General features: G+C 35.9%; 3 protein-coding genes and 1 long non-coding RNA gene across 5 annotated transcripts; 1 reads left to right on the top strand and 3 right to left on the bottom strand.

Annotated features, from left to right (window-relative positions):
• Positions 1-606: 606 nt before the first annotated feature.
• LOC126623801 (probable BOI-related E3 ubiquitin-protein ligase 3) lies at positions 607-2,276 on the bottom strand. Its single transcript, XM_050292782.1, has 3 exons — positions 2,014-2,276; positions 1,521-1,896; positions 607-1,397 (listed from the first exon to the last, which is right to left on the bottom strand). The coding sequence occupies exons 1-3, from the start codon at positions 2,067-2,069 to the stop codon at positions 765-767; spliced, it is 1,065 nt and encodes a 354-aa protein (XP_050148739.1). The 5' UTR covers positions 2,070-2,276; the 3' UTR covers positions 607-764.
• An 11,516-nt stretch (positions 2,277-13,792) lies between these two features.
• On the top strand, positions 13,793-27,933 carry LOC126621141 (G-type lectin S-receptor-like serine/threonine-protein kinase At4g27290). 2 transcript variants are annotated; one of them, XM_050289544.1, is made up of 8 exons: positions 13,793-15,534; positions 15,799-15,954; positions 16,048-16,178; positions 16,311-16,521; positions 16,625-16,862; positions 16,980-17,130; positions 17,220-17,394; positions 27,721-27,933. In XM_050289544.1, the coding sequence occupies exons 1-8, from the start codon at positions 14,235-14,237 to the stop codon at positions 27,846-27,848; spliced, it is 2,490 nt and encodes an 829-aa protein (XP_050145501.1). In that variant the 5' UTR covers positions 13,793-14,234; the 3' UTR covers positions 27,849-27,933. The 2 variants fall into 2 exon arrangements, with proteins under 2 accessions (XP_050145501.1, XP_050145500.1); XM_050289543.1 differs by lacking the exon at positions 27,721-27,933 and having other exon boundaries at positions 13,801-15,534; positions 17,220-17,697.
• Positions 20,632-23,035, bottom strand: LOC126621154 (uncharacterized). Its single transcript, XR_007622808.1, has 4 exons — positions 22,321-23,035; positions 21,819-21,862; positions 21,347-21,672; positions 20,632-21,036 (listed from the first exon to the last, which is right to left on the bottom strand). It is a non-coding gene; the product is annotated as an uncharacterized LOC126621154 (long non-coding RNA).
• Positions 24,158-25,187, bottom strand: LOC126621152 (uncharacterized). Its single transcript, XM_050289556.1, has 4 exons — positions 25,071-25,187; positions 24,737-24,823; positions 24,504-24,606; positions 24,158-24,299 (listed from the first exon to the last, which is right to left on the bottom strand). Exons 1-4 carry the CDS (start codon positions 25,116-25,118, stop codon positions 24,256-24,258), a joined length of 282 nt encoding a protein of 93 aa, XP_050145513.1. The 5' UTR covers positions 25,119-25,187; the 3' UTR covers positions 24,158-24,255.
• Positions 27,934-27,999: the final 66 nt, after the last annotated feature.

Below are 27,999 nucleotides of genomic sequence, written 5' to 3'. Positions count from 1 at the left end.
CACCTGTCGCTTTCTTCTTTCCCTCTCTCGTTGACCCCACGCTTCGGAAGTCGCGCGTCCCCGCGACCCACCTCCGTTTCGTGTTACCTAGTTGGTCTAGAAAGACTAGCCGCAGCCTGCAGGGGTTGATCGCGGCGGGATCCGCTGATAAAAAAAAAATTAATAAATTTTTTTTTAAAACTTTAAATTTTAACGATAAAAATAAAATAAAAGTTAAAATGAATAGTAATATGATTAACTTTTAATGTAAAAATATGATTTTTCGTTAAAATAAACACTATCGAAAATATTTAAACAAAAAAAAAGAAAGACTGAAATACTTACAAACGCACACATCCGGCCTTTGTGCCATAAACTCTGAAGTGCCGTCGCTAACATGCGCATCAGCATCGCTAACGTGCGCGTTATGCTAAAATGCGCCGCATTAATCCATATTTCTATCCAAAACTAATTGTTCAATTAAAAATCCAAAAGCAAACAAAGATCGAATGGGTTGAAATTTGCACTCTCCAATCTATTTTTCACCGACAACTTGTTTTGGGTGGGGTGAAATTTATACCTTAAAAAATGAATAACAAAATAATGCAAGCATTCGAAACCAACCTATGAACCTCAAAGATTAATAACAAAATAATATTAAAATTATAAATTACTCACAGTAAAAATAATAAAAGAAGTTAAGAGAAAATTGGGGGGAAAAAAACAAATTTCTAGTGATTAAAATTTGTATTCTTTTTTCTTTTTGGAGGTGAACTTAATTTGATCTAAGACATGTTAACATGCACACTAGCGTTCTTGGTGGATTTACAGATGGGGCAAGTATGCAGCGATGATCCGCACACCGTACACAAGCAAAGGTGCCGGCAAGGCAAAAGCAACACGCAGGCCTCCTCCTTCCCGCAACTCCTGCACCACCTACTTGTACTCGACCTGCATGCCCTGCTTGTACCTTCATCCCCGACATGCGCCTCCGCAGCCTTAGCACTAGTTGTACCCTTGACAGTGCGCCACCCGTCTAACCCCACGACTCCGTCGTTTCGACCCTCGTCCTCGCCGCTGCTTCCGCAGCATGACTGGGCGTCGTCCATGAGCGCGGCGGCGTTGGCGTCGTTTTGCCGGTTGTCGTCGTCCTTGGCCTGGTGAGCCAGGACCTGCTCGAGGTTGGTTCGGAGGGCATTGGCGGTGGCTTCGTTGGCCTGAGCCAGGTCGCGCCATATTTGATTCTCTACGCACAACGACTTGACGCGCTCTTCCAGCGCCCAATTCAGCTTCCCCATTTTTTCAATCTCTTCCTCTTTAGCCCTCAGCCGCTTCGCCATCCCGACCTCAATCGCCTCCATTATCCGCCGCGCCTGCCGCTTCCTCTTCTCCTCGACTTCCAATCTCACCTTCTCCATCTGTAAAATCAAATAAACGCAATCCAGATCAATAAAACCGAATACAAAGATACCCATCGAATAATCAAACGCCAAATCGGTCCAAATCCGTCAAACATGTATGCTCTGTATTTGGGTACGTACGTGTTGGGAAATGAGACGGTCGACGTCGAACTGCTGCTGCTGCACGTGCAGAGAAATGTCCTCGCCGAGAAAAGAGAAAGGGCCGCAGTTTTTGTAGTTGGTTAACGGCGGAGCCGGGTACGAAAACGAAGGGCTGATGCCGTTGGTAACAGATTCTCTGGACCGCTTTCTTGGGAGAGGAATCGGGACGTTGTAGGTGAGGCCACTGTCGGATTTCATGGCGGAGGTCTTCGGAGGCATTATGGAATCGGCGATCACGGAGTTGTACGTCGGAAGCAGAGCCTCCGCCGCCACTCCTCCGGCGGATAACGGCACTCCGTACCCAATCTGGGTATTGTACAGATTTCCGTTCCCCTGAATCGGATTCATCATGTCCCTGTAAAAAAAATAAAAAATCGCACCAAACCCATCAGGCTTTTTCCCGAAAACATCAATATTTAGAGACCCAGGTGATTAAATACATAGAAGAAAGATGAGAGATTGTGAAAAGTACCTGTTGGGTATGAGTTGGGAAGGGAAGAGATTGAGATGCCGGGCTTCAACAGCCATGATTTTAATGGTGAAAAAGGAAGCAGAAGGAAGCAGAAGAAAGCAGAGGAAATAGAGGAAACGTTTTCTTTGGGTTTGCAAATTGGTGTGTCGAGATATGTAGAGAGAGAGAGAGAGAGAGAGAGAGAGCGAGCGAAGCGTTATGGAGTTTGGTGGCGGTTCTTGCTTGGATTTATATTAAAAGGTTTTTGGTGCCTATAAAGAGAGAGAGAACAAGAGTGAGGAGGAAATGAACTAAAGGGCATACAGTAGAGGTGGCAAGGCTGGACGGTGGGGTTTATTTAGGGTTTGGATTGGTTTAGAAAAAATACAAAATTAAATTATAAAATATTAAAAAGATACAAGTTTTAGAGAGAGAGAGAGAGAGAGAGAGAGAGAGTGAGAGTAAAGATAAAAAGTGGAGAGACAGAAATTATGGTGTTTTGACCGTTTTGTATATTGGATGCCCGTTACCAGAAAGACCCTTCTGTATTCTGCTTGTTTTAGAGTAAATTGTAGTAATGTTGTTTAATTTAACTTAATTGGAGCAATGGTCCTTCAACTAAAAATTCATTACTATTGATTCCTCAATTAAAAATTCATTACCATGTATCCTCAACTTTAATTCAACTAGAGAAATGGTCTTTTAACTTTAATCCAATTGTAGCAATTATCCTTCTAATATAACTCGTTTTAACAAAAAATTTGATATAGTTGACGAAAATAACTATAATTACGCTCTTTGATGAGTTGAGGGACCCTAATTATATAAATGGTTATTCTAACATAACTTATTTTGACTAAATTGATGAAAAAGACTATAGCTGTATATTTTGATAAGTTGAGGGACTAATAGTAATAGATTTTTAATTGAAAAATTATTGCTCTAATTTAATTAAAATTGAGGAAACGTTGTTACAATTTACTTTCTACTTTTACAATTTTACTTGACTCCTAATTTGCAACCAACACAGTAACAGAGATGCGGTCAGTCCGCAAATTCAGCGATAACTGAGGGGCATATACGGAACGCCAGCGCCGCGACTTTCTGTTTTTCGTCCTCCGCACAGAAATAATTAATTACTATTTATTTCCCGTGATTAACCAAGTGAAAATAAAGAGGGGAGAGAAAGTAGAGAGAGAGAGAGACTGATGACAACTAACACTGTGGACATCTGCCACGCGGCAGTTTGCTCGCTGAGGCCTGCGGGAGCGCCACGTAGGCACCGCTACACTCCAAAGCGCCAAGTCACCATGCCGAGCCTGTCTCCTTTTACTTACAGATTCTCTCCCTCCTCTTTTCATCACTTCCATCTCTTTTTCTTATATTTTTTATTTTTATAAAAAATTAATATAAAATATTAACATAATTTAATTATGATTGTTCAAATAAACAAAAAAAATAAAAAATAAAAGATAATCCTACTCTATATATTCAGTGAATTCACAAGCGTAACTGCGGACGTGTGGGGCTGGTTAGGCAGGGAACACGACAATTGCTCATCCCTCCGAACGCGTGCGAGGGGCCAGCGTGGACTCGTGGGGCCACCGAACTGACTTTGTCAAGCAATAAAGTTTAAAGAAATAAAAAATAATTTTGATTTGATTTAGGAGATTAAATTAATTTAATTAAGGCGTTGGGAAGTACGGGTGGTACTCCTGCGAGGGTGGGCCCATTTGGCAGTTTTATTTATTTATTTTATTTATTTTTTTATTACTTTGGGGGAGACCTACGGCCTACACAGCACACTCAGGCGCATCGCATGGATACGTTTCGTTTTGTTTGGTTCGGCTTTGGACTGTTTCTGCCACCTGGACACTATCCCCATTTGATTACAGTCTATTTTCCAAAAAAATGATCATCCTCGAATCATTTTGACGAGAATTCCGTGCATTTGTTCATCGTATATCATGCATCACGTGATTAATTTTTTATCAAGTATTGTTTATATTTAATTTTAAATAAAAATATATATACAATAATTTCTGATCGCACGATGTACAATAAACATATATGATTGAATAATCAGACGAGGGTTCTCCAGACATTTTCCAAACCCCTAAATGGGCACAAGAGGGTTTTGCTAGCTGCTTGCTCCTCCATACTCACTCTCCTGCAACCTCCCTAATCGACTCATCACACCCGTCCAATTCATTTTAGTCTTGATGAGGGCATGTCTATGACTCTGTGTTGTCAATGCATATGCGGGTAATTGTGAAGCGTTGTGAATCAACTTCATCTGAATTTGTGTAAGTGAATCTTAATTTTCATTCAAAAACGTTTATGTTGTCAACGCACATGCGGTAATTGTCACATTAACGGTAATTGTACTCGTGCGTGTCAAGGTTTTCATGAAGTATAAGCAATGTTGATGATGTTTTACTTTTGTTCGTCATTGTATTGTATATGTATACAAAATGTTAACTGACTTTCGCACACGTGCATAGGCAAAAGTTACCGCTTTACTTATTAATGAAAATTATATTTATAATCAGATACATTTATCTTTGTTAACATACGTTACGAAAAAATTTATTCATACTCTTAAGATCAAAGTGACGATACTTGCATGATATAATATGGATTTGGATCCTCCTGAGCCCAAGGTGAGGATTCTCTTGACCATAAAGTGTGGACCGTTGGATAAAAATTCAACGGGTATAATTATTATAACTTTAAAGGGATCATCTGTTTGTATATCCAACGGCCCATACTACTTGATCTGGAGGATCCTCATCTTAAGCTCATGAGAGGATCCAAATCCATATAATATGATAGGACTTCACATAAGCCCTTACATTAAAGTATTGGGATTCGAATATCTTAAAATGTATAACAAATTTGACAAACGAACAAGGCTTCGTATGATAAATCATGTAATGTTGACGTCTCTATAGGTATAGGGTACATTTTAAGCTTTAGGGGCCTCCTCTAATTTATCGGTTTGGTATATACAGACCAGTTATACCTAACAGTATGTAAAGCTCCTGAACATTAATTTTTAGAATTTGACAGCGACCAATAAAATTACTATATATATATATATTGTAGAAAAAATTAGAAAAAATTAGATTTTTGTCAACAGTCATGTACGAGATATTAACTCTCACTCGAAAGAAAAAGAACCGTTGTACCCAAAAAACTCTGTCCCGTCCCTCTGGACTTGATACATATACATCAACTTGATAGATGATGATATGATTTCATGGTATTTTTTTTTTGGGAGACTTTTTGCTTTTTGAGGATAATCTGGATATGTATTATTGATGTTCAAATGTTCATTTTCTACAAATGTTAGTGCATGCATGCATCAAATTATTGGTTCCGTAACTAACAAAAACAACCGAATTATTTGTCGCTTAGTACGTCTCGCATTCTTTCTGTGAAACATGTGACACTATTTTTTAGATTATCTAATAGCCATGGATTAATGGTATCAATCCCATCCTCTGGAATCTTATGATCCAAGGAAATCGTGGTTAATAACCTTTTAAACTTAATTTCACCATCGATGAGAATTAATACTCATTTAAATTTTTTTTATTTTGTTTTCTTCTCCACTGTTGGATCTTCAATCAAAATAAATATTTATTTAACGTTTGTAATTTTATTTTCTGCTCCATCGTCGGATTAATATTTGATCGTTTGGTCATCATAATAATCTTAAATCTAAAGGAACCAGATTGCTATGGACTTGGATATTTTCTCATTTACTATTTTCTAAAACTTAAACAAGAATATTTTTTTAGTACAACGGTATATTTTACACTAAGGTGAGGGAGAGTTTGGCCAAACCACATGATGAGCAACCTAATTTGGTATCGAATTCGCCATTTACGAGATTTGAACCTAAGATCTCCCACTTACAAATGAAGTGAAAGACCATCAGACCATAGTACTGAGTGACAAACAAGAATTAACAAACCAATTAGAATTAATTTTCCGTTTCTAATCGTTAAGCTGTATTTAGTAAATATCCTTCTTATTTCCCGTCCATTTTAAGCATGGATCTTGACCAAATCTAAATTTGACAGCGTGACAATCAATCCCAACTAATTTTTGTGATTTTTCAATGTTGATGCTCCATCTGATAAAATTAGTATAAGATTGGTAGAAACTAGTGGATAAAATTTGTTCCGTTTTAGACTTATCCAGGTTACACTTTAATTACTTGGGTGTTATTTCCGCATAATTGTTAATTAGTAGTCAAGTTTTGTTAATTTAGAAAATAACTTGGCTGCTAAGATTCGATTAATAAGGATACAACTTTGTAGGTGGTCACGATGTTGACCCTAGAGAAAAGCATGAACATCCCAATCATAGTTTATGGACGCTCATAGGTTATATAGAGGGAAATACGCTTGCTAAATTTTAATTTAGTCTCGTATGTCATGTTGTTACATTTTCACTCTAAATTGACGAGAAAATCTACGGTGAGAAACTTCATTTCACGTCATAAGATATGTGGTTGAAACATACCATATCTTACAAAAATTAGTTTATTTTCTTTATTGAGTTTATGAGTATCTAGTATTTACTTATGTTTCAGTCATTCAAATTATGTAACACATTGTCTGTTTAAATTCTAATTAGTCTTTCGAATTAATCACCCTGCCATGTGAAATTACAATTCCTACTTCATTTTTATTCAAGCTACAACCATAAAATAAGTACCCAAGAAAAGGAAATGTTATCTTGTGGCATATTTAATTATGTGACTAGTTAACACAACTGAAAATATAAAATAGTTGCAAGAGAGAATCTCTCGTTAGACCGCTTATAATAAAAAGATAAACTCTCATTCAAAGTTGATGGGTTTTGCTTACCAATTTATCTCACGCCCTACTCTTCCTCCACATCACCTAGATCATGCCATTGCCACCTTTCTTCTAAGTTGGGCAAAGAAAATTAAATGTGTAAATGATACAAAACCCTAGCATGCTAATATATACGAAGAGATAGCTACTAGCTTCTAGTATAGATATAGGAAATGAACACATAGCTAGGAAACATGCATGTAATATATAAATATTTATAATTAATATTCTATAAACTCGGTGGTCATTGAACTAATCCTCAATTAGTATCCAAACACACACAATAATTTGTCTCCACATGCATCTATCCCTTCTTGAGTTATCTTAGCCCAAGCGGCCATGCCCTACTCCTCTCTCTTGTTAATAGTTGTTTTTTTTTTTTAACAAACGATAATATTACTAAATTAAATTGTTAGTTATTAAAGAGAAGAGAGATCGATAAAAATTGAGCCAGCACAAAATTTATAAATATAATTATTTTATGTTATTGCGTCAAAGAGTCATTTGCCTCACTTGTTAAGAATTTGATGCTGTACCAAGATATAAAAGATGTACCTTTCCAATAAAAAGTTAAATAATGTTTTTTTTAATTCTGCATTTTATGAAGACAACGGGTGACAATTGCATTCATTATAGCCAACAATGGTTATAAATTATAGAACGATATATTCAATGTAAAATGTGTCACGACTAAGCGACTATATATATATATATATATATATTTTTTTTTAATCATTAACTGAATAAAAAATGTTCTTCAAGTCAGGTAATCAGGTATACATAATTATTCACTTTTAAATTCAATTTTAACAGTGCACGTCTTTTTAGTGTTTTAATCTTCACTCTAGATACGAAATTGAATGGTGAGCGATTATAATTTATGGACCACCAAATCACCAAGAGAAAGATAATTCTAATTAGATGGTTTGTAATTTTTTCTAAGTACTTAAGCAAAGGGATGGAAAGGTAGTTTCAATCAAGGAGACAAAATGACAAACAGATCTGTCATTTAATTAGTGACCAAAAACTTTGCCGGAAAGTTAATAAATTAAAGTGGCCAACTAGCAAGGGTTCCACACCTTGATCCTGCACATAATCTTCATCTGCGGAGGATTTGAGGAGGCATAATCTGACATTATTGATAAACTTTTCTCTAATCTAATCTGTTGGTTTTTTTAAATAAGTACACTAGTATTAACAATTAATTAACCTTGTTTAGTACGATTATAAAACGAGTTAATCAGTCTTAATTAAATAGTTTCACACACACCCACATGGGTAATAATATTATTTGGTAATAGTATTCTCTTTCGTAGCAGGGCAGGCCGTACAGACAGAGTCACAAGGCATTACTAGTTATGATATATACAGCATGGCATTGGCATGGCATCCTAATCTTCTTCGATTGTTTTCTCTGCCATAATTCAGGCTGCTTAACCACTAGAGTTTAATTTTAATTAAAAATGTTGGACCACAAATAGACACTAGTTTTGTTTTTTGTTTTTTTTTTCCGAATAAAAGCTAATGAAAAGAATATAAGATAAGGCATAGCAAATCAAAATCAACTTTGGTGGTGAATTGCTACAGAGATATGTTTTTTCAGAATAATCGTCACCTTGGTAGATCCTTCCATCAAATTTTGGTTGACCGCATAACTTGAGAGACAAAGTTTGTAGTTGATTCGATCATAAATATGGGCCATCATATGGATGTTGTACTTATTGTGATAGAGGTTTCCCTTTGACTTATAACTTTTTTACTTAACAAACCAAATGTTTAAATAGAAACAAGGTGTTACTTAGTACTACGGTCTAGTAATATTTTTTTTCATTTGTAAGTGAGAGGTCTTAAGTTTAATTATTGCCAAAGACGAACTTGAACCACATTATTATTAGCTCATTGTGAGACTTAGTCTGCTCACTCACCCCTTAATGGAGAGAATATCGTTTGTTAAAAAAAAAAATTGAAACAAGGTAAATGATACAGATTCAGATTCACAGTTCTGATTCCAAATTCTCTTACAACATAATATTTTTTTTGTTTGAACACCTATCTCCATTTTGCTTTTACTAATTAATTTGGAAAACCTAGCTTGATCTAGTACTCATTATATTTATTTCGTTATTATCTAATATTCAAAAATAAAAATGCTAAAGTTAGGAAAAGGTTCTATTCTATTCGCCAAGAATTCGATCATACAATTAAACAATCGCTCCGAAACTTGATGAAATAGATAGAGAAAGATACCATCTCATGAACAAGGACATAGTCATTAGATGGAAAACAAAAGAAAAAAGAAGCATATAGAGAGAGTGATTCCCTGCCCACCTTCCCTCATCTTTCTCTTTCATAGTAGCTCTATTATTGCCAACCCAACTGCATCGATCGACCATACTTTGGCTTAACCACTACCCAAATCCAAAAAGCATGCATCAAAAGTAAAAAAAATACAACCAATATTATTACATTTTGATTGCTTTCTTGAAACAAAAGATATACTAAGTCCAAGGGCCAAAAGTATTCTCTCGGATTAGCTTAGCGGTCATGGTGAGTAGGGTGATGAGTAAGAGTAGATTAGATTCAGAATTTGAACCGCCAATCTAAGAAAAAAAAACTAATTTTGAGAGCCAAGATTACTTGAGGCGTGATATTATGATAAGGATTCTATACAAATTAGTTTAAAAAGGAAGGAGAAAAATAAAGATAAGTACACTGGGAATCATGTGTGTTTGTGCTTCACCACCTTTTGTAGATCAAATTGTTTTTGCAACCTTGACTTGTGGACATGGAAGTTATCTTTATCTTTGTTTAACCCTTTTTCTTTTCTTTCTTCCATTCAACTTAAAGTTGGTGTTTATATTCTACATGTGATCTCGACCCTTTTTAACTCTCACATTATGAAGAATCTCTCGCTCTCTTTCTCTATCTTTACAGCTTTGTTTTCCATTTTTTTGGGAATCTCACTCATCACCCTAACAAACATATAAAACCAACCCTTTGAATTTGTCTCCCTTCCATTCGTCTCTTTCACCAATACATAAAACCAAAACTCATGTTTTGCTAATGCATGCATCAGACATAGAAGAATAATTTTCATGACACGAATACATCATTATTGTAATAGTCTATATCAATAATACAAAGACAATATTTAAAGCATTGTTTACATATCTAATAACGTTGTATCATTCTATCATTGATTCGAAATATTACTAAAAAATTATACTCATGTTATATAAGTTTATCTTTGTTAACGTCGGTGATGACTATGGTGACTTCTGTCTCACAGCAAAAGAGATAATAATGGAAGGAGACTTTTCCATTTGGCTTTGGGTTTGAATTAATATTGTGCCAGAATTGTCATGACAACCAAGTGTGATGCTTACTGCGGCTGCTGCTTGCTGATGGGGTCTGGCACCGGGTCTGATGGGGATATCATTATTTCTTGTATTGGAAACATACCTTACTTGTGCTCAGGATGCTTGGAAATATATGCCAGCTTTATATATATGCAATCTCCCTCTCTCCTTCTCTTTGCCAAAGTAAAATTTGACCGTTTGGTTGGGGAAAGTGACGGAGAAATGGCATTCATTCATGGGGCCTGCATGGCTGGGTCGGGTCCTTTGCAGAGAAGCCCTGGACCCACTCTATAGCTACATGATGATTCTGTAGTCATCTATCAATATCCAGTAACTCTCAGATAAAAACTCGACTAGGTTAGTGGTGAGATATTCTCTTGTTACCGAAGCATCAAGTGATGAGTGTTTCTATTGAATATAAAGTTTATTTTTTAAATACGTGACAAATACTTATTGTTTGGATGTTCGTCATTGAGCTTTTGAATTGGGTATAGGAAAAATCTCTTTAACACAAACACTTTTCACAAATTATGAAAATTTTTCTTTATTTTAGTCTCAATTGTCTTACTCGGTGCGAAAACTATCAGAATTAGATAACTACAACAACATCAAGAGATTTTTAAATGTTTAATATATACGTGACGAGAGAGATAAACATAATTTCACAATGACGTATTACTTAACTTCCAAAATTTCTTTTCTTTCTATTTATTGTTGAACAAAATGTGATTTTTACCATGAATTGAAGTTACTCCTCGCAAAGTAAGAAAGTTGCAACATTGAATGATAGACATGCAAAGAAAGAAGGGAAGTGGGGGAATCGGACATGGGGTTTTGGAACTTTAATCTGGATATAGAAAGTGATGTATACTTGTGATGAAGAAAAAGAAAATAAATAAAAGTAATGCTCTGATATAAATCTGGTCGATCGATCAGAGATGAGCATTTCCCAATAATGCATGCATGCATGCATCTCTCTCTCTCTCTCTCTCTCTCTCTCTCTCTCTCCTTCCCTCCCAGTGGGTTGGTCTGTGTGTTTCGGTGATGGGTGGGTGTTGCCTGCAGGCGTAACATGTGCATTTCAATACTACTCATACTTTAGGACAGGTCCATTTCACATTTAATTTATTTAATTTGTTAATGCGTAATAATAATATGATCGATTCAGAATTCAATCGAGAGGCTCGAGAGAGATACTTGTCCCGATGGAGACTACCTCACCACCAACAGTCAGCCACAATATATTATGATGTAGGCCTCTACCATAACAAACGACACTGCATTTGTCAGTTCACAGAAGAAAGAAAAAATCTTTTTCCTTATTTTTTTTCTGTACTTTTTTAGGTGCATGCAGTCTAGATTTTGGGATACTTGAAGAATAATGGTAAAAAACAATACAAATCTGGGAACGTAGTTTCCCCACCTTCAACTATTGGTAAGGAAGCTGTAATTACAAATTCAGGAAGTTGAGTTTATATTATAAAATCGAATGACAATATAGAGAGTAATTCAATTAATTACTTATAATTTCATGTAAGGTCTTTCCGTCCACTAAATTGATGTATAACATTAAAATGTTTAAAACATGCAATATGAGATTGTTATGCAACCTAAAATTGAAATGTTAAAATGTAATTTATTCTATTTTTTAGTACAACGATAATATTAGTGGAGAGTTGGTAGAGAGGTGTTAAGGGGAAGTAGAGTTGGTGACTCCACAACGTAATAAGCATTTCAGCTGTTAGAAACTCTACATATCTAAACTATTCAAAACCCTAAAAGTTAACCATGATATCTTAGGAACGCCTAATGGCTAACTTCAAATGGGTTATGTATAATTTAGTTGGAGGGAGAGTTCCACCTCTGATGTTTCACCAGCAAAATTAATTTACATATACAAGAAGTGATACTTTTATCTAAGTCTTGATTGTTTTAACTGTTTTGATTTTCATTCGAAGGGATAAACTGTGGTAAGATTAAGAACAAGTTATGCCAATAGGATTTACGAACACAAATTTTACAGAAGATTTATGGTTAATTTCATGGTTTGGTACTCTGATAATTTCTGGTTATTATTATTATTTTTCTTTTTGCTCACTTTCCAGCAGACCTATTGGGCTCTTAATCCTATCATGCCGAAGGAGGATTCAACCACAAATCAACTTGAAGGGCGAATGTTCAAAAGACAATTAATAAGCCCATAAGGACTAATCGGAGCAGAACCAAGTGAGGAAGCTGGTAACCCCATGACCGGCCCAAGTCCAAACAATTAAGTCCAATTAACTTCACCTCCAATATTATTCTTTTGGATACAACATGCGGTTGCATCTTTTGCTGTTCATTTGCATCACTACAACAGTATTACTATTTTCCGCAGCCGAAGACTACGAAACAAGCACATTTCACTCCATTGCAGATGGTGAGACCCTAGTCTCAACTGGTGGAACCTTTGAGCTCGGATTTTTCATTCCCGACTCTTCCGAAAACCGATACGTGGGGATATGGTACAAGAAGATATCGGTTGGCAGAGATTTGATTACCCTGGTGACACATTCCTACGGGGTACAAAACTCGGCAGGAACACATTTACTTGCTTTGCTTGCAAAATATAGTTTTTGATACATTGCTTTGCATTGGTTACATTACATGTCCCCAGAATATGTTGTCGATAGGTTCTACTAGATAAAATCTGACGTCTATAGCTTTGGTGTTATGGTGCTCGAGATAGTGAATGGGAAGAGAAACAAAGGATTTTCTCATCCAAGCCACAGCCTCAACCTGCTAGGACATGTAAGTGTCAGCTGTCAAGTTGATAATTTTTCGTTGAATTATGCTAGAGGGACTATATTATGACTACATTAGCTAATGATATACAGGTTGTGACAGTGACTTCTCTATTAACATTTGGTGACGATAACTCATGTAGAAAATGGATTCGATTCCGCTTAAAAATCTAAAATGTGGTTTGTCTAGCATTATTGTTTATATTTACTCAATTTCTATTTATTCAATACGATTGGAGATTGTTTTTAGGCATGAAGGTTACACACATAAGACAAGTCCATTGAACTGCTTGATACATCAGTAGGAGACTTCAGTAATCCACATGACTTTTTACGATTGATCCATGTGCCTTTTATGCGTGCAGCGAAATCCGGCTGCAGTTCTGATGTTGAGTGGTGAAAGTGCATTGTCTCAACCCCAAAAACCTGGTTTTTATAGCGAGAGGGATCTAGAGGACCTCAAAGTCGATCCTTGTGCAAACAAGGCTAGAGCATTTTCAGCTAATGAAGTCACTTTTACAGTAGTCGAGTTTGAAGTTTGAATTAGAGAGATTAAATAGTTATAGTTTATAAATTTCAATTGGATTAGATTATACATTTGAACAATTGTGATTCAGATTCGACAGCTTTACTGTACGTTCTAATGTTTACTGCAATACAAGATTGAAAGCAAAACAAATAAGAGAAACAGAGAGACTCCGAGAAAGCAAAACTTCTACAAAGAAATTCGGCAGGGAACGGTAGACACAATGGCATAAAATAAAAAAAAGACAGTAGCATCCCTGGAATCATTCTAAAAAATATTGACTTTACTATAAAAAAACTTCACGCGAAGAGAGAGAAAGATACACATAAAGAGACATACAACCGGTTACAAGGCATATTCTCTCCCATCTGAGATGCTCTTATTTGATACTCTGTTTTTGGCATTTGTGTATTCAAGTCAAATGCGGGGGCTCCTCTCTTCGTCTAAGTTTTCCGACAATAATGCTACTATATATTAGTTTATATATTTTGCTAAGACAACATCATTCTTGGACCGAGTCCGATGTCTACTTCCAATAATTTCCTCTGTTTCAACGCTGGAGAACAATTAGTCTTCCGTTGCAGCTTGGTAATTTGTCTTCCCATGTGCCCAATTATTCAACGATATTGAAGTAAAAAATGACAGCAAAAATGCGAAATCATACATGTAAGAAGGGCGTAGAGGAACAATTTGTCTTCCCATGAATTTAATGAAAAATCCATCGAAGGCTTCAACTAAGATGTGCTTGATCCTCTTCTACTCTTCTTTGCTGCTCATCTTCGCAGTAGTATTCTCCATAGCTGATGACGCCACGAGTACATTTCAGTCCATTAGAGACGGTGAGACTGTAGTTTCCACTGGCGGTACGTTTGAGCTAGGATTTTGGAGTCCTGATGCTTCTAATAGACGGTACGTGGGGATATGGTACAAGCACATATCTGTTACAACCATTGTATGGGTTGCCAACAGAGACAAGCCCCTCCTCGATTTGTCCGGCGTTCTGAAGGTCACCAACCCCGGAATTCTTGTCCTCAACCACAGCATGAGCACAGTTTGGTCCTCCAACACATCGAGAACTGCACAGAATCCAGTGGCACGTCTTTTGGATTCGGGTAATCTTGTCGTGATAGATAGGAGTGATGATGACTCTGAGAACTTTCTGTGGCAAAGTTTTGATTACCCTGGCGATACATTCTTACCAGGTATGAAGATTGGTAGGAACACAGTTACAGGCTTCAATTGGCATCTTAGATCATGGAAAAGTCCTCAGGATCCTTCTCAAGGAAATCGTACATCTCAACTTGGTCCCAAAGGATATGCAGAATTATTTGTGAGGGAAGGTTCGGTCATTAAATTTCGTTCTGGACCATGGAATGGAGTCCGGTTCAGTGGAAACCCTCAGTTAAATCCAAACCCTATATACACATACGGTCTTGTTTCTGAGCCTGATGAAATGTACTACAGTTACAAGCTTCGCAACAGCTCAATCTTTTCGAGGTTGGTGTTAACTTCAGATGGACATGTGCAGCGCTACACATGGATTGATAGAACCAAAGGTTGGGATCTTTACCTAACAGCCCAAATTGATAATTGTGACAAGTATGCATCCTGTGGTGTATATGGTGCATGTAACATTGAAAAGTCCCCGGTTTGTAGTTGTTTGAAAGGATTTACACCAAAGTTTCCGAATGAATGGGATTTGGTAGATTGGTCTAATGGTTGCGTGAGAAAGACGTCTCTAAATTGCACCGGAGATGTGTTCCAAAAGTACTCCGGGTTGAAATTGCCTAGCACAGAACAATCCTGGTTTAACAAAAGTATGAACCTCAAGGAATGTGAGATGGTGTGCATGAAGAACTGCTCCTGCACGGCTTATACAAATTTGGATATCCGGGATGGAGGAACTGGGTGCTTGCTGTGGTACGGTGCTCTAATTGATATAAGATACTTTGCTGAAAACGGGCAAGATATTTATATAAGAATGGCCGCAGCAGAACAAGGTATGTAAAAAAACACCTGTTGGTGACTATGCATTTAGTCATAATCATATGCTCGAAACAAAGTCAAGACATAACGAAGTGAAACATTGTACTAATTCTAACAGTTATAACTTCGAATTTTGACACGATTAGCAATATCTTCTTTTAGAATTGTCTCACAAACTAGAAACTATTAGTTGGATGATGGACATTATACAGTTTTTATTTATTTGTTTATTACTCTCTGACTCATAGATTTTCTGTCTTAAAAAATACCATTTGAAGATCATGAAGACGATACAAAGATCAACGCTAAATACTCTAAATCCAATGCAAAGAAAATGAGAATCATAATAAGCACTACTGTGTTGTCTACCGGACTGCTGATCCTGGGCCTTGCCCTGTTGTTTTATGTTTGGAAGAAGAAGCACCAAAAAGGTGGTAAGTTGGTTGTACTATTGTGCCCCTCTGTTTCCAAACTACATAGTTCAGTTGTATAGGGAATTTTTTTCACCTGTCACTGCGTCTTTGCAGGAAAACTAGGACGCAGCCAAAAGGAGGATATGGAATTACCGTTATTTGACTTGATGACTATAGTTTCTGCAACCAGTAACTTTTCAATTGAAAACAAACTTGGTGAAGGCGGTTTCGGATCTGTCTTTAAGGTAAAACCAGATAGTCCTTCATAGTTTTGAAGTTGTATAGATACATGTACTTCTGGTCAGAATGATGGCTACAAGTAGTGTGCAAACTACAAAGCATGAATTTTGGTCATAACATACGCTGATGGATTTCAGGGTACGATGGAAGATGGACAAGAAATCGCTGTGAAAAGGCTTTCAAAAAGTTCTAGACAAGGACTTGATGAGTTCAAGAATGAAGTTACACATATTGCCAAACTTCAGCACAGGAATCTAGTGAAGCTTCTTGGATGCTGTATTCAAGAAGACGAGATGATATTAATCTACGAGTTCATGCCTAACAAGAGCTTAGACTTTTTTATTTTCAGTTTGACCACTCAAAAACCTTGCATTTAGTTCGATTAGTTCGCTTATGCTAGCAGCCTAGCACAATGTATTTTTTGACAATTGTGAATTATGATATTTTGCAGATCAAAGAAGAAGGATGTTATTAGACTGGCCGAAGCGCTTTGAAATTATTAATGGGATAGCTCGAGGGCTCCTCTATCTTCATCAAGATTCTAGATTGAGAGTTGTTCATAGAGATCTCAAAGCAAGTAACATTTTATTAGGCAGTGAATTTAACCCGAAAATCTCAGACTTTGGCCTGGCTAGAAGCTTTGGAGGAAATGAAACGAAAGCAGAGACGAAGAAAGTGGTTGGAACATAGTAAGTATCCTAAAACACAATTGTATGACTTTTTTTTTTGAAGATTTTTTGAAAACATTAATAGAAAGTCTAGATTCTTTGCGTATAAAAATGTTTTTTTGACACATTGATTTGCAGCGGTTACATGTCCCCAGAATATGCAATTGATGGTTTCTACTCTACAAAGTCCGACGTCTATAGCTTTGGTGTTCTGGTGCTAGAGATAGTGAGTGGGAACAGAAATAGAGGATTCTCTCATCCAAACCACAAACTCAACCTTCTTGGACATGTGAGTGTGACAGCATCAAATGTCAAGTTAAAAATTCTTATCACTCGACTTTGCTACTTCTCCTAAGTAGACTAGTTTTTGTGTTTTAGGCATGGATGCTACACACAGAAGGCAGACCTCTCGAACTGCTTGATACATCGGTAGAGGACTCCATCACTCTGCTTGAAGTTGTGAGAACGATTCATGTGGGTCTTTTGTGCGTGCAGCGAAATCCAGAGGACAGGCCGAGCATGTCAGCTGCAGTTCTAATGTTGAGTGGTGAAGGTGCATTGCCTCAACCTTTGAAACCTGGTTTTTACAGTGAAAGGGATCTGACTGAACTCGAAGCTAGTCATTCTTCTAAAGCATGCTCGGCTAATGAAGTCACTATTTCAGTACTTGAGGCTCGATAACATACGGGAAATGATTTCCGCACACCTATCCCTCGTTGTTTTGTCCCTTGATTTTACTACAACTTCTTCAAGGCAAGAAATAAATGATATGTCGTAATTTATATTTCGTGTTGGTGCATATAACTTCTTAGAATTGAACACAAATATGAGAGATTCCAAGCCTTTACTGTTTTTATTTATGTTTTCTTTGGATTTGAGGTATAGTTCATAACTTCATACAGTATTACAGCAACAAAAAGGTTTTAAACTTTGAAAAAAAAAAAAAAACCAAGTACATGGATCAAATTTGCCTTTTTTTTTTCAGCAAACGGGAGAATTCATAAAGGAATGCAAAACTAAACTATGAGTCAAAACGAAATGCCTATTATATAAGTCATTGTCACATAGCTACACTCTTTGTGCCGGTTTACAAAACTTTGTAATTATGATTAGAACCGTTTATATTATAAATCACTTTATAAAGATAATTTTTGCACAAAAAAAAACCAATAAAATACGATATTGTTTAATCATTGAACTATATAAAAATGAATTGGTAGGAATTGATAAAAGTATTAAAAACTATGGGAGGAATTTCTCCTCATTCTTGAGTGGTCGAGCATTGTTCATATTTAAGCCCGAAAAAAGAAAAATCAATGGAGAAATGTTCAAAGCCGAGCATTGTTCATCAAAACGTGGCTAGAACAAATTTTCGTCGATTGGAAATTTGGAACATTTTCGAAACATTCTAAGGGACGTGTATCGTCGATTGGGCTGGTGATCCTAATAATAGATGTTCAATTACTGGTTTTATAGTATTTCTTGGCTCCAAGCATATTTTTTGGAGTTATAAGAAACAACACATTGTTTGTCGGTCTTCCACAGAAGCAGAATACATAGCTCTTGCTACTACTACTCCAAAAATCGTTTGGATTCAGCAGCTACTCAAGGACTTACACATTGTAAGTTCTGATACTCCTTTACTTCACTGTGATAACATTTCTACCATGGCATTAGCGATCAATCCAGTATTGCACTCCAAGGCCAAGCATATTGAAACTGACTGTTATTTTGTACGTGAAAGAGTTCAACAAGGGACTGTATTGTTACATTTTGTAGCTTCTGCAGATCAGTATGCAGACATTTTCACAAAAGAATTGTGTTCTCTTCGAAATTACACTCACGCGTTGCTACGGGAACTAGCTATTTCAGACGTAATCGGATGGATAAAACACATTTAAGTTGAATAAATTAAGACAATTACAAACAAACAGAGGGATACATGAGTGAGTGAGGCTGGTAAGATAAGCAGTTTTGCTTTTATACACATTTAAGTGAGTTGGCATATAAACACATTGCGGAATGAGTGGAAGAAACTATATGTGTTTGATTAGAAAGAGATGGTTTCCAAAAAAAAATTGTTTCCTTAAGAAACAGAAGAAACATATAGTTCACACATAATATGTGTCCTGCAGTGTAGGCAGCTAGTTCAACAGGTAATTTAAAACAGAAAGTGTTAAGAACTTGTTCGAGTAGCTAAATTTGGAACCACAACTGTTGAAAGGCAAAAAAAAAAAAAAAGACAGGTGGTCTGTTTCCATACGAAACTAAAGAAACAGAACAGGGTCAAGTCTGATTGAAATACATAAGAATATTATGTTTGTATAAGGATCCCTGAACCAAACATTATATGGAAAAGTGTCCAACTTGACTAAAGGATGTTTATTCTACATGGAGGAGATCAGCTACATGCATGAACCAAGTTATGTAGAGAACCTATCTTCGAATAATTTGGTTATTGCTCTCTTTCAAGCTGACTTGGCAACCACAGCAAAAAAAAAAAAAAAAAAAAAAAACCAAATTAGCCCAACCCATTCCTCTGTCATAATCTTTTGATTAGTTTTCGTATCTCTAATCCTAAATTTGTCTTCCATGCTCTCTTTCCCATTTTTCCAGCACCCTAATATCCCATTTTCTGATATTAAATTACGCCGGAGGGTGTGTGAAAGTTGGACCGTGGCTTATTTGGTTCTACTTCTGAATTGCTTCTTGTTTAAACTGTTTACTTAGCTGTTTTTAGGTGTCTTTACTTATGAATCAATTTTTTTTAGAATGAAGTTAGAAGATGTTCTAGCACCAAAGACCATTAGAAGTTGGAAAGAAATGCTGATGCAGCGGTTTGAGAACACAGTTTGGGAAACTTTGGGTAGGAAATATGCTTGCAAGGAAAACCGACAATGGGTGAGCATGACTCTCAAAGCTGGTTTATGTTTAAATTAGCGAATCACCATAATCTTTGCTGGTTGGTTTACACTCATGGCCTACATTTTATTCAAGTTCCTGTAAAGAAAATTGGTCTTTTAACATGCTCTTTTCTAAATTTTAACTAAATTTTAAAAAGGATCGTAATTTTGTAAATAAATTCAAATCCTAAATTGAAATTGCAGTGTAACCAAGCCACAGTTTATGACATGGTTTTTTATCCTAGCCATAATTAGACTAATGTGATTTACACCTAGAGACTAATGTGCTTTTTCACATGCCTTTTTCTCTCAAAATTTATAGAAATTTGAAAATGATCATCACAAATTTCAAAACCTGCATTAACCGAAATTAAAAGGAAATGGACACCATGAGTGCTTGCAAGATGAGAGAAGGGAAACAAAAAGGAAATGGTGCATTTGAACAGAATGATGACAATTTAAAACTTTAATTATGAAAATGCATAATTTTCATGTGTTAAATGAATGAGTTATTTTAGGATTACAATGCCAAGCTTTTGGATTTCGAACTTGGGAAAGATGGTCCTGAGGGTGATAAAACTCATGTTTCGACGTGAGTCATGAGAATCTATGGTTATGCAACCCCAGAGTACGTGATGACTGGTGAGTGTGCGTGTGTGTTCTGTAACCATCAGTTCATCATATATCAATATAGCACACTCCAATATCATCACAGAAGCAAAACAGAAACGGTGAATCATAAAAAGCTCCTAGAGTCACAATTCTAGAAGAGGAAAACAGAATGCTCGCAACTCAACCAACAATATCAATAGTGTTCTACTAAATTACACGTTATATGATTAGCATTATTTTTATTGAGATATCTCACATCTCAAAAAGTTTAGAAATTTCAATGAAGGCTACGACCGCATTATATAAAGAAGAAACCTAGACCTAATTGAACACACATAAACAAGCTCACTTTAATATCATAAAGATATAACTAAGATATTTCATGCCGACTCAGGCAAACTAAGTAGACACAATAACAACTCCAGAAAGGTGGAGGCAGGAGCACTAAACACCTTGGAGGTTCTAGATAAACGCAACACAATTATTAGCATCTAATGTCCATATGCTGGATTTGAAATTACATGAATATCACAAATAAACAGAATGGAGAACAAACTTTTGGCGACTCTAATATGGGTAGCTACATCTGGAGTGGAGATGGTTGTGTTACTGTTGAAAGCTGAGAACGATCAGTGACACCATCAATGTCATCCTCATTGATGTCATACAGACTCAATATCCTGCATGGTAAATCACATGAAGATCTAAATTTCTCAATATTCAAAATCGAAGACTAAACCACAAGAAGTTAAGAATTAGACCAATCAGATAGATCTGGTTCAGGAAAAAAAAATCAAGAAAATACAGGAAACAGTGGAGGTGGTGGCAAGTAATCATGTAGATAAGATGAAATAAAACCCTGAAATGCTTCTAACATGCAAGGAACATATACCATCATTCACCATCTCTTCCCAAAAACTACAGATACGTTTTAAACCGACAACTATGAATACATATTCAAATTGGGAAAAAGTAGGACGGAAAACATACCCAAAAAGTAACAGTGGCGTTCTAGCTACTGCCAAATCTCAGATTTATCAACTGAGGAGACAAAACGTAAAATCCCCTTTTAGCTGGGAAAGCCCTGACAAAGCACCACAACTCACCGCAAAACCAAACTGTTAGGGTGTCGTCCAAATTAACAAAAATCCAAAATCAAAACTCAAATACAATACCTGAGTTGAATAAAACTCATTTCACTATGATCTGAAGTCAGGCCGCGCACAAACTGGGCTGGAAATTCTTCGGAAATCCGGCAACAACTTCGAAATCCTAGACGGCAAAGCCGTTGATCTCATCGATTCAATCTGCTACTCCTAAGGACACTCAAGGAACCAAATCCCTAATTACTCAAGCAGCCGAATTCAATAGATCCCAACAAATTAAATGCAAGTAAAATACAAAAAATTATAAAAATCAAATGAAAATAATAAAGCTGCAAAATGAAGTAGCAATAGTATACCTTTTCAAATCGAGGGGATCCATCGGCGCGAGATTCCACATCAACTAAAAAAAAAAAGTAAAGAGAAAGTTAGAGAGAACCAAAGATTTGGGGGTTTTGCTAGAACGGAAGATTTCGAGACAAAAGTAAACGTTGAAGAGGACACCAGCACAACTGAATACAACATAAATCATCCAAAATATGACGCAACTACATGTATATATGATATTCACAAAAATAAATAAATAAATAAGGAAAAGTGAGAAAAAAAATTGGTCTCTATTGAGAGCACTAGCTACCGTCCATCTTTTGGTGAGGTTGGCGGAGAGCTCACTGTAGTGGCGCTCGTACCCTTCGAATACGTCGCTCATCTTTCCCTAAGTTTCTCTCTGCATTCAACCCATCACAAAATTTCAGCAATAATTCAAATACAAAGCCCTAAATCCAACAAATTTGGGAGATTGATTGCGAATTATGATGAAAATTTGAACGATCTGAAATCAATGGAATCGGAAGTAAATACCTGTTTCGATTGGAGATTTGAATGGATCGCCGGAGACGACTGCTGAAAAGAAGTGGCGGGTGTTTATTTTTTGTTCTAGATGGTGATGGCGGCGGCGGCTTGCTGTCGAAGCGATTGAAACGGATCGAATAATGTGCACGAAAGGAAACCTCTCTCTCTACAGATGACCCTTCCTTTCACCGCCAAAATAAGGCATCAAAACACCTTGCTCGCTCCTGTTCAGTGCCCCCACCCCTCCCTCTCTCTCTACCTCTGCAAGCCGCCTCTCTCTTTCTGTTTTTGCCTTACCGAATGTCAGACCATCCTCAATCAATCAAGTTAATGGAATCCTCACAAAATCCCTCACTCAATCGGGTCAGTGATAACCTCTATCAATTTCCTCCCTCATCCTCTGCAACACTGGCACATCCCTCACCTAATCCCTCCATCCCATCGAACCCAAGCACACCACCACTCTCCCAAACTGAGAATGACCCAAATACCCCTGCAATTTCTAATCTGGTACGTCGGATTTAGAATGTACTAGGAAGTTTGCCCGCACGTTGCTGCGGGAATGTCAAATATATTGTAAGTATTGTATATAAATGTTACATAAGGGAACAAATATGTTGTAAGAATTGTGTGTAGAATTTATAAAACATGTACCAAGTATTTGCATAAGATATATAGTTGTTACTTGTTCAAATTATAACAGCTTGTACAAACATGAGTTTTTGAAATTCACCTGCCTTAACTTCTCCATACTTTACACACAGAGACCCTTATCTTTTTTGGTGGTTTAAAAGCTTGTAAACCACGGGAGGCTGTCCATTCTGTTACAAAGATGCAGAACCAAAATATATAGTTTATCAATTTTCGAGAGCATATATGGACATATTAAATTGTATGTAAAGAATGTATATCAAATAGCAAAAGAAATCACAACACAGCTCCGGCTAGCACAACAATAAGAAATCTCAAATAGAAAAAATCTACCAACTACCATACGGATGATTTTTAAATGAATAGAAGGCTACCCTATTATGGAGAGCTTATACCTTTCACTTGTTTACTGTTCTTGATGAGTTGCAAAACACAACCAACAAAAGAAAATCAAACAAACATCAAAAGAAAGGTCATGCCTGATAAGAAGGTTTCGTTTATAATTATTTCTATTTCTACATAAATACTAATAAATTAAGCTCCTAATGATCTGCATAAACATTTGCAGGGCCCTCTTTTCCATCGACGGAAATGACTGAAACAAATCCGACCCATGTCTTGATGACATCAATTATGTGTGGAACCACCTAAATGGACTCAAATCACGGAAGAAAGCTAGTCATCAGTGTTCAAGCAAGTGAAGCTAAAAAGAAAAGGTAGGACATATGAACATTGTGATTTTGTACCATCACCTGGACAGTTTTGCCAACATAAGGGCACAGGACAGAAATGAATGAACTCAATTTCAATACGCTAAACGTTTAAGGTATATACATCATGAAAGTCTTATGAATAACCAAATTATCTGAAGTTCAAGATATTGGATTAGCTACATACAGATTTGGAGACAAAACCAACAGATCCAGTCCTGTATAGCTTGCAGTGAATAATATTATCAATTGTTCCAGCAGTGTCACCAATCTCCAACAGTAGCTGGGCCAATGACAACCTGCAAAAGATACGATAATTAAAGTTAGTATTGCCAGTTCATTTTCCCAGGTTAGTGAAATTAAGATGACTTTGCATCAATTGTGCAACCTTGTTGTTTGCCCGTGCACATGCGATCAATTGCCACAACTCTAATGGTTGGTTGCTTGAGAGCAGCCATGGAAGAAGCAGCAGCATTGCACATATATCAACATACATTCATCGTTAGGTACAACCATAAAAGTTTCGCACTCCAAAACACTACTCATAGAATAATCACTGCCCTTCTGTATGAAGCAAAGTTGATTAAAACATCAGCAGTAGGATGTGCGGCGCATGATGCTTCAATGCTGCAACAGTTATCAACCCAAGGGTCAGACAATCTCGAAACAACAGATAAAGAATAATAATCTAACTAATAACATGATTTGAACATATTGGATATGGAAAATTAAAATTAACCAAGCATACATGCATATACATAACTATACAAAAGGTGGCTTGCAGCCACGAAAGACGAAATCTAGGAAGAGGATGAGAAAATGGCGAATTACTTTGAGTGCACTGGTATGGCGACTTCATCTTGACCGAAAAATAGCTTCTGAAATCCCTCAGAACCTGGGTTAATGATTCCAGCAACTGATGGTGTCTCCCTCCCTATTACAAACCTCAGTTATTACATTTACATCTTTCTCAAAAACTAAAAACTATAAGTAAGATACAGTTTGAAGTCAAAATTCGGAAATGATACACACCGCAAAGGAAGTCAAAATCGAGTTAGAAGCACCTGATATATCTTGCCAGTGGTCATGTTGTTATCCCTAGTAAGAGTCACATCTAGGAAGTGTTCATAGTTGCCCAGGTCCAAATCAACCTACAATTACGATTAGAGTTTAAACAAACTCAACATCATAAAGTTTAAAGATAAGACTAACACTCAACATGATACTAAGATAGAATCCAAAAATAAATTAAAGATATGATTACAATTATTTGTTCTAATCGAACATATTTTCTAGTTTTCTTATCCAATTATACAATTGCAGTTCCTAAAACAAAAAATAATTAAAAAATAATTTGCAGAAAGAAAATTGGAAAATTCGAACTTGATAAAAGTCTACCTTAAGAAACCCCATTACCGAGTAACAGCAACAACAACATTGAGACATAATTTGGTGAATATATATGGTGGACAAATTTAACAACTCTAGTACTGTTAACAACGCTTCAACCAATACAACAGAAATGAAATCAATATATACCTACATATCCCGAGTCCGAATAGTACCCTTGTGCCTTGCAATGTCTTGGTGAGTGACTCCTGCTTAAAATAAACCTGCCCAACTACGAAACGTTGAATTTTTTATGTTCTCTTTGAACAAAAATGAAAAGCAGAGTTATAAACAAAGAAGAAAAAGTAATGAAAGTGAAAGAAGAAACGTACATTGAGCCAATGAGGTATGAGCCATCCGGGACACAAACGAAAGATAATGGTATGATGATCTGCGTATCAGGAAAATGGATTTTCAATTTTCAATTAATAAATCAATAGATAATGAAAAGAAAAAGTGAAAGAAAGAAGAAAAGAGATTAAAAACAGATGGTACCGTACCGCAACACTGTTGGATGGAACAATGGTAGCACAACAATCCCTTTTTTAACAGGACAGGAACATATTTATTTATGATCTATCCATTTATGAAGTTAAAAACTTGATTCTAAATTTTGTAGCACATCTTTAAATACTATATTTGTAGTATAATTGTTTGAATTGTTCTCTCCATTTTCTATCAAAATTTTCAGACCTTCTCTTGATGTGATTCTAGATAATGCAACATACAATTGACCATGGGTAAAAACAGGTTCTGGGAGATACAATCCAACTTGCTTCAATGATTGTCCTTGATTTTTATTAATCGTCATTGCATAACATGGTCTAACTGGAAATTGTCGTCTTTTAAAAATAAAAGGCCATTTGCTTTCGGTTGCTGCAAGAGTGATCCTTGGTATGAAAACCTTGTGACCGATATTGGTTCCAGCAAGTATTTTAGCTTCAATAATTCTATTAAATAATTGTGTAACGACCAATCTAGTTCCATTACATAAACCAAAAGGCTGATTTAAAATTCGTAACAACATAATTGGCATCCCAATTTTTAAAATCAAGTTATGTGCAGGGAAACCAGTGAATTCAAGTTTGTTTAAAAACTCTGTAGGATACATTGTTTCAAGATTTTCAACATTACCATTTGAAGAACACAAAGAATCATAACTTAAAAATGCATGTTGTTCTCCAGGTACTAAATTAATTATATAATTATTCACATCTGATACAGTTGTGTTTTGAGGTGTTACAATAGCTCGCTCTCTTAGATATGCATTGTCAAAAGAATTTTCAAAATCAGGATAAGTTGCCAGAAAAATTGAAGAAATTGGATCTGTAGAAGAATGAATTATTAAATCTTCAGGTATTTGAATAAAAGATGAGTCTGCATCATTTGAATCATTTATTATGTCATGAATTTGTCCATCACCTATTTGTAAAATCCAATGTGCAAAATCTTTGATTTTATTTTTCTCATCAATACTTAAATCATTTCTTAATAGTCTCATATTCTCTTTTAAATGAAATTTTTTAAAATGTGATCATAAATAAGAGCTATTTAAAGTAGCATTTATTATATCTTCTTTGCTTGCTCCAGGAATAACAGGTAATATTTGTCAGAAATCACCACCTAATAAAAGAGGTTTACCGCCAAATGGAACATTGTTATTTGGAGCGTGTAAATGTGATAAAATGTCACATAACGATTTATCCAATGCTTCAAAACAATATTTATGATTCATAGGTGTTTCATCCCATATAATCAAATCTGTTTTTTCAATTAATTCAGCAAGATGAGTTTTCTTTTTTATTGGGCAAATTGAGGCATCAGTAAGAACCAACGGAATTTTAAATCTGGAATGAGCTGTTCGACCACTTGGTAATAACAGAGATGCTATTCTTGATGATGCTACAGCCAAAACAATTTTACCTTCAGATCTAAGTTTACTAATAATTGTATCCCATAAAAAAGTTTTTCCAGTACCACCATGACCATATACAAAAAATAATCCTCCTTTTTTTTGTATTTACAGCATCTATAACAGAATTATACACATATTTTTTATCTTGATTAAGTTGTGACTTTAAAATTTCATGTTTTTTGGACAATTCTTCATAATCATAATTTAGCTCCTCTCTTAAAAGTTTATTTTTTATTTCCAACATTTTTTTTCATCAGGCAATGGCAAATTATATTTAACCAAAGAGGTAGAAGCATTGTTAAAAAGTAATTCTAATTCAAATAAGACAGAATTTTTTAGTTCATTCTCTGGTACAATCATATCAGGAATTCCAAAAGTTTTTCGTAGTTTGTATAAGATATCATCATACATGTTTTTCCAATGAGTGTTAAAAAGAATTTGAGGATTTGCAACATCACAATATAAAAGTATTGTAACAAACAATTGTCTCAATTGAGTAGACAATGCAACATGTACAACAGTTGCTAAAGCTTATAACCATTCTTTATCATCACCTAATAATCCTAATGATTTACATGCTACTTGATATGAAGAATGGACAACACCATTAACAATTTTGATATCATCAAAATCTAATGCACCTGTTTTTAAATTCAAAAGCATTCTTAAATAATATAATTCACCTGATGCAGGATGTACATATGCTATTCTGCCAATTGAACCTCTAAAAACCAGGTTTTAGAGGTGCATTGCCCCCACCTCTAAAACCTGGTTTTTACAGTGAAAGGGATCTGACTGAACTCGAAGCCGGTCATTATTCTAAAGCATGCTCAGCTAATGAAGTCACTATTTCACTAGTTGAGGCTCGATAAAATTTTGGAAATGATTTTCGTACACACTTTCGTCTTCATTTTGTCTCTTGATTTTCCTATAACTTCTTCAATTGGATGGCAATGTTATATAAGTCATTGTCACAAGGCTACACTCTCTAGGCCAATTCACAAAAGTTTGTGAATATGATTT

The sequence above is a fragment of the Malus sylvestris genome, chromosome 5 (genome assembly GCF_916048215.2).
Source record: "Malus sylvestris chromosome 5, drMalSylv7.2, whole genome shotgun sequence".
In the NCBI taxonomy this organism is placed as follows: Eukaryota; Viridiplantae; Streptophyta; class Magnoliopsida; order Rosales; family Rosaceae; genus Malus; species Malus sylvestris.
This window is presented reverse-complemented; position numbering and strand designations above follow the sequence as displayed.

What these genes read in the sequence shown, in the direction of transcription:
- LOC126621141 (XM_050289544.1), top strand. Translation starts at nt 14,235, where the DNA reads ATGAATTTAATGAAAAATCCATCGAAGGCTTCAACTAAGATGTGCTTG. An exon ending in CTTAGACTTTTTTATTTTCA is followed by an intron (nt 16,522 to 16,624) that starts GTTTGACCACTC and finishes GATATTTTGCAG; the next exon opens with ATCAAAGAAGAAGGATGTTA. An exon ending in AAGAAAGTGGTTGGAACATA is followed by an intron (nt 16,863 to 16,979) that starts GTAAGTATCCTA and finishes ATTGATTTGCAG; the next exon opens with CGGTTACATGTCCCCAGAAT.
- LOC126621152 (XM_050289556.1), bottom strand. Translation starts at nt 25,118, where the DNA reads ATGTCTCAATGTTGTTGTTGCTGTTACTCGGTAATGGGGTTTCTTAAG. An exon ending in CGGTAATGGGGTTTCTTAAG is followed by an intron (nt 24,824 to 25,070) that starts GTAGACTTTTAT and finishes TCGTAATTGTAG; the next exon opens with GTTGATTTGGACCTGGGCAA. An exon ending in CCACTGGCAAGATATATCAG is followed by an intron (nt 24,607 to 24,736) that starts GTGCTTCTAACT and finishes GGTTTGTAATAG; the next exon opens with GGAGGGAGACACCATCAGTT.
- LOC126623801 (XM_050292782.1), bottom strand. Translation starts at nt 2,069, where the DNA reads ATGGCTGTTGAAGCCCGGCATCTCAATCTCTTCCCTTCCCAACTCATA. An exon ending in TCCCAACTCATACCCAACAG is followed by an intron (nt 1,897 to 2,013) that starts GTACTTTTCACA and finishes TTTTTTTTACAG; the next exon opens with GGACATGATGAATCCGATTC. An exon ending in ACCGTCTCATTTCCCAACAC is followed by an intron (nt 1,398 to 1,520) that starts GTACGTACCCAA and finishes TTGATTTTACAG; the next exon opens with ATGGAGAAGGTGAGATTGGA.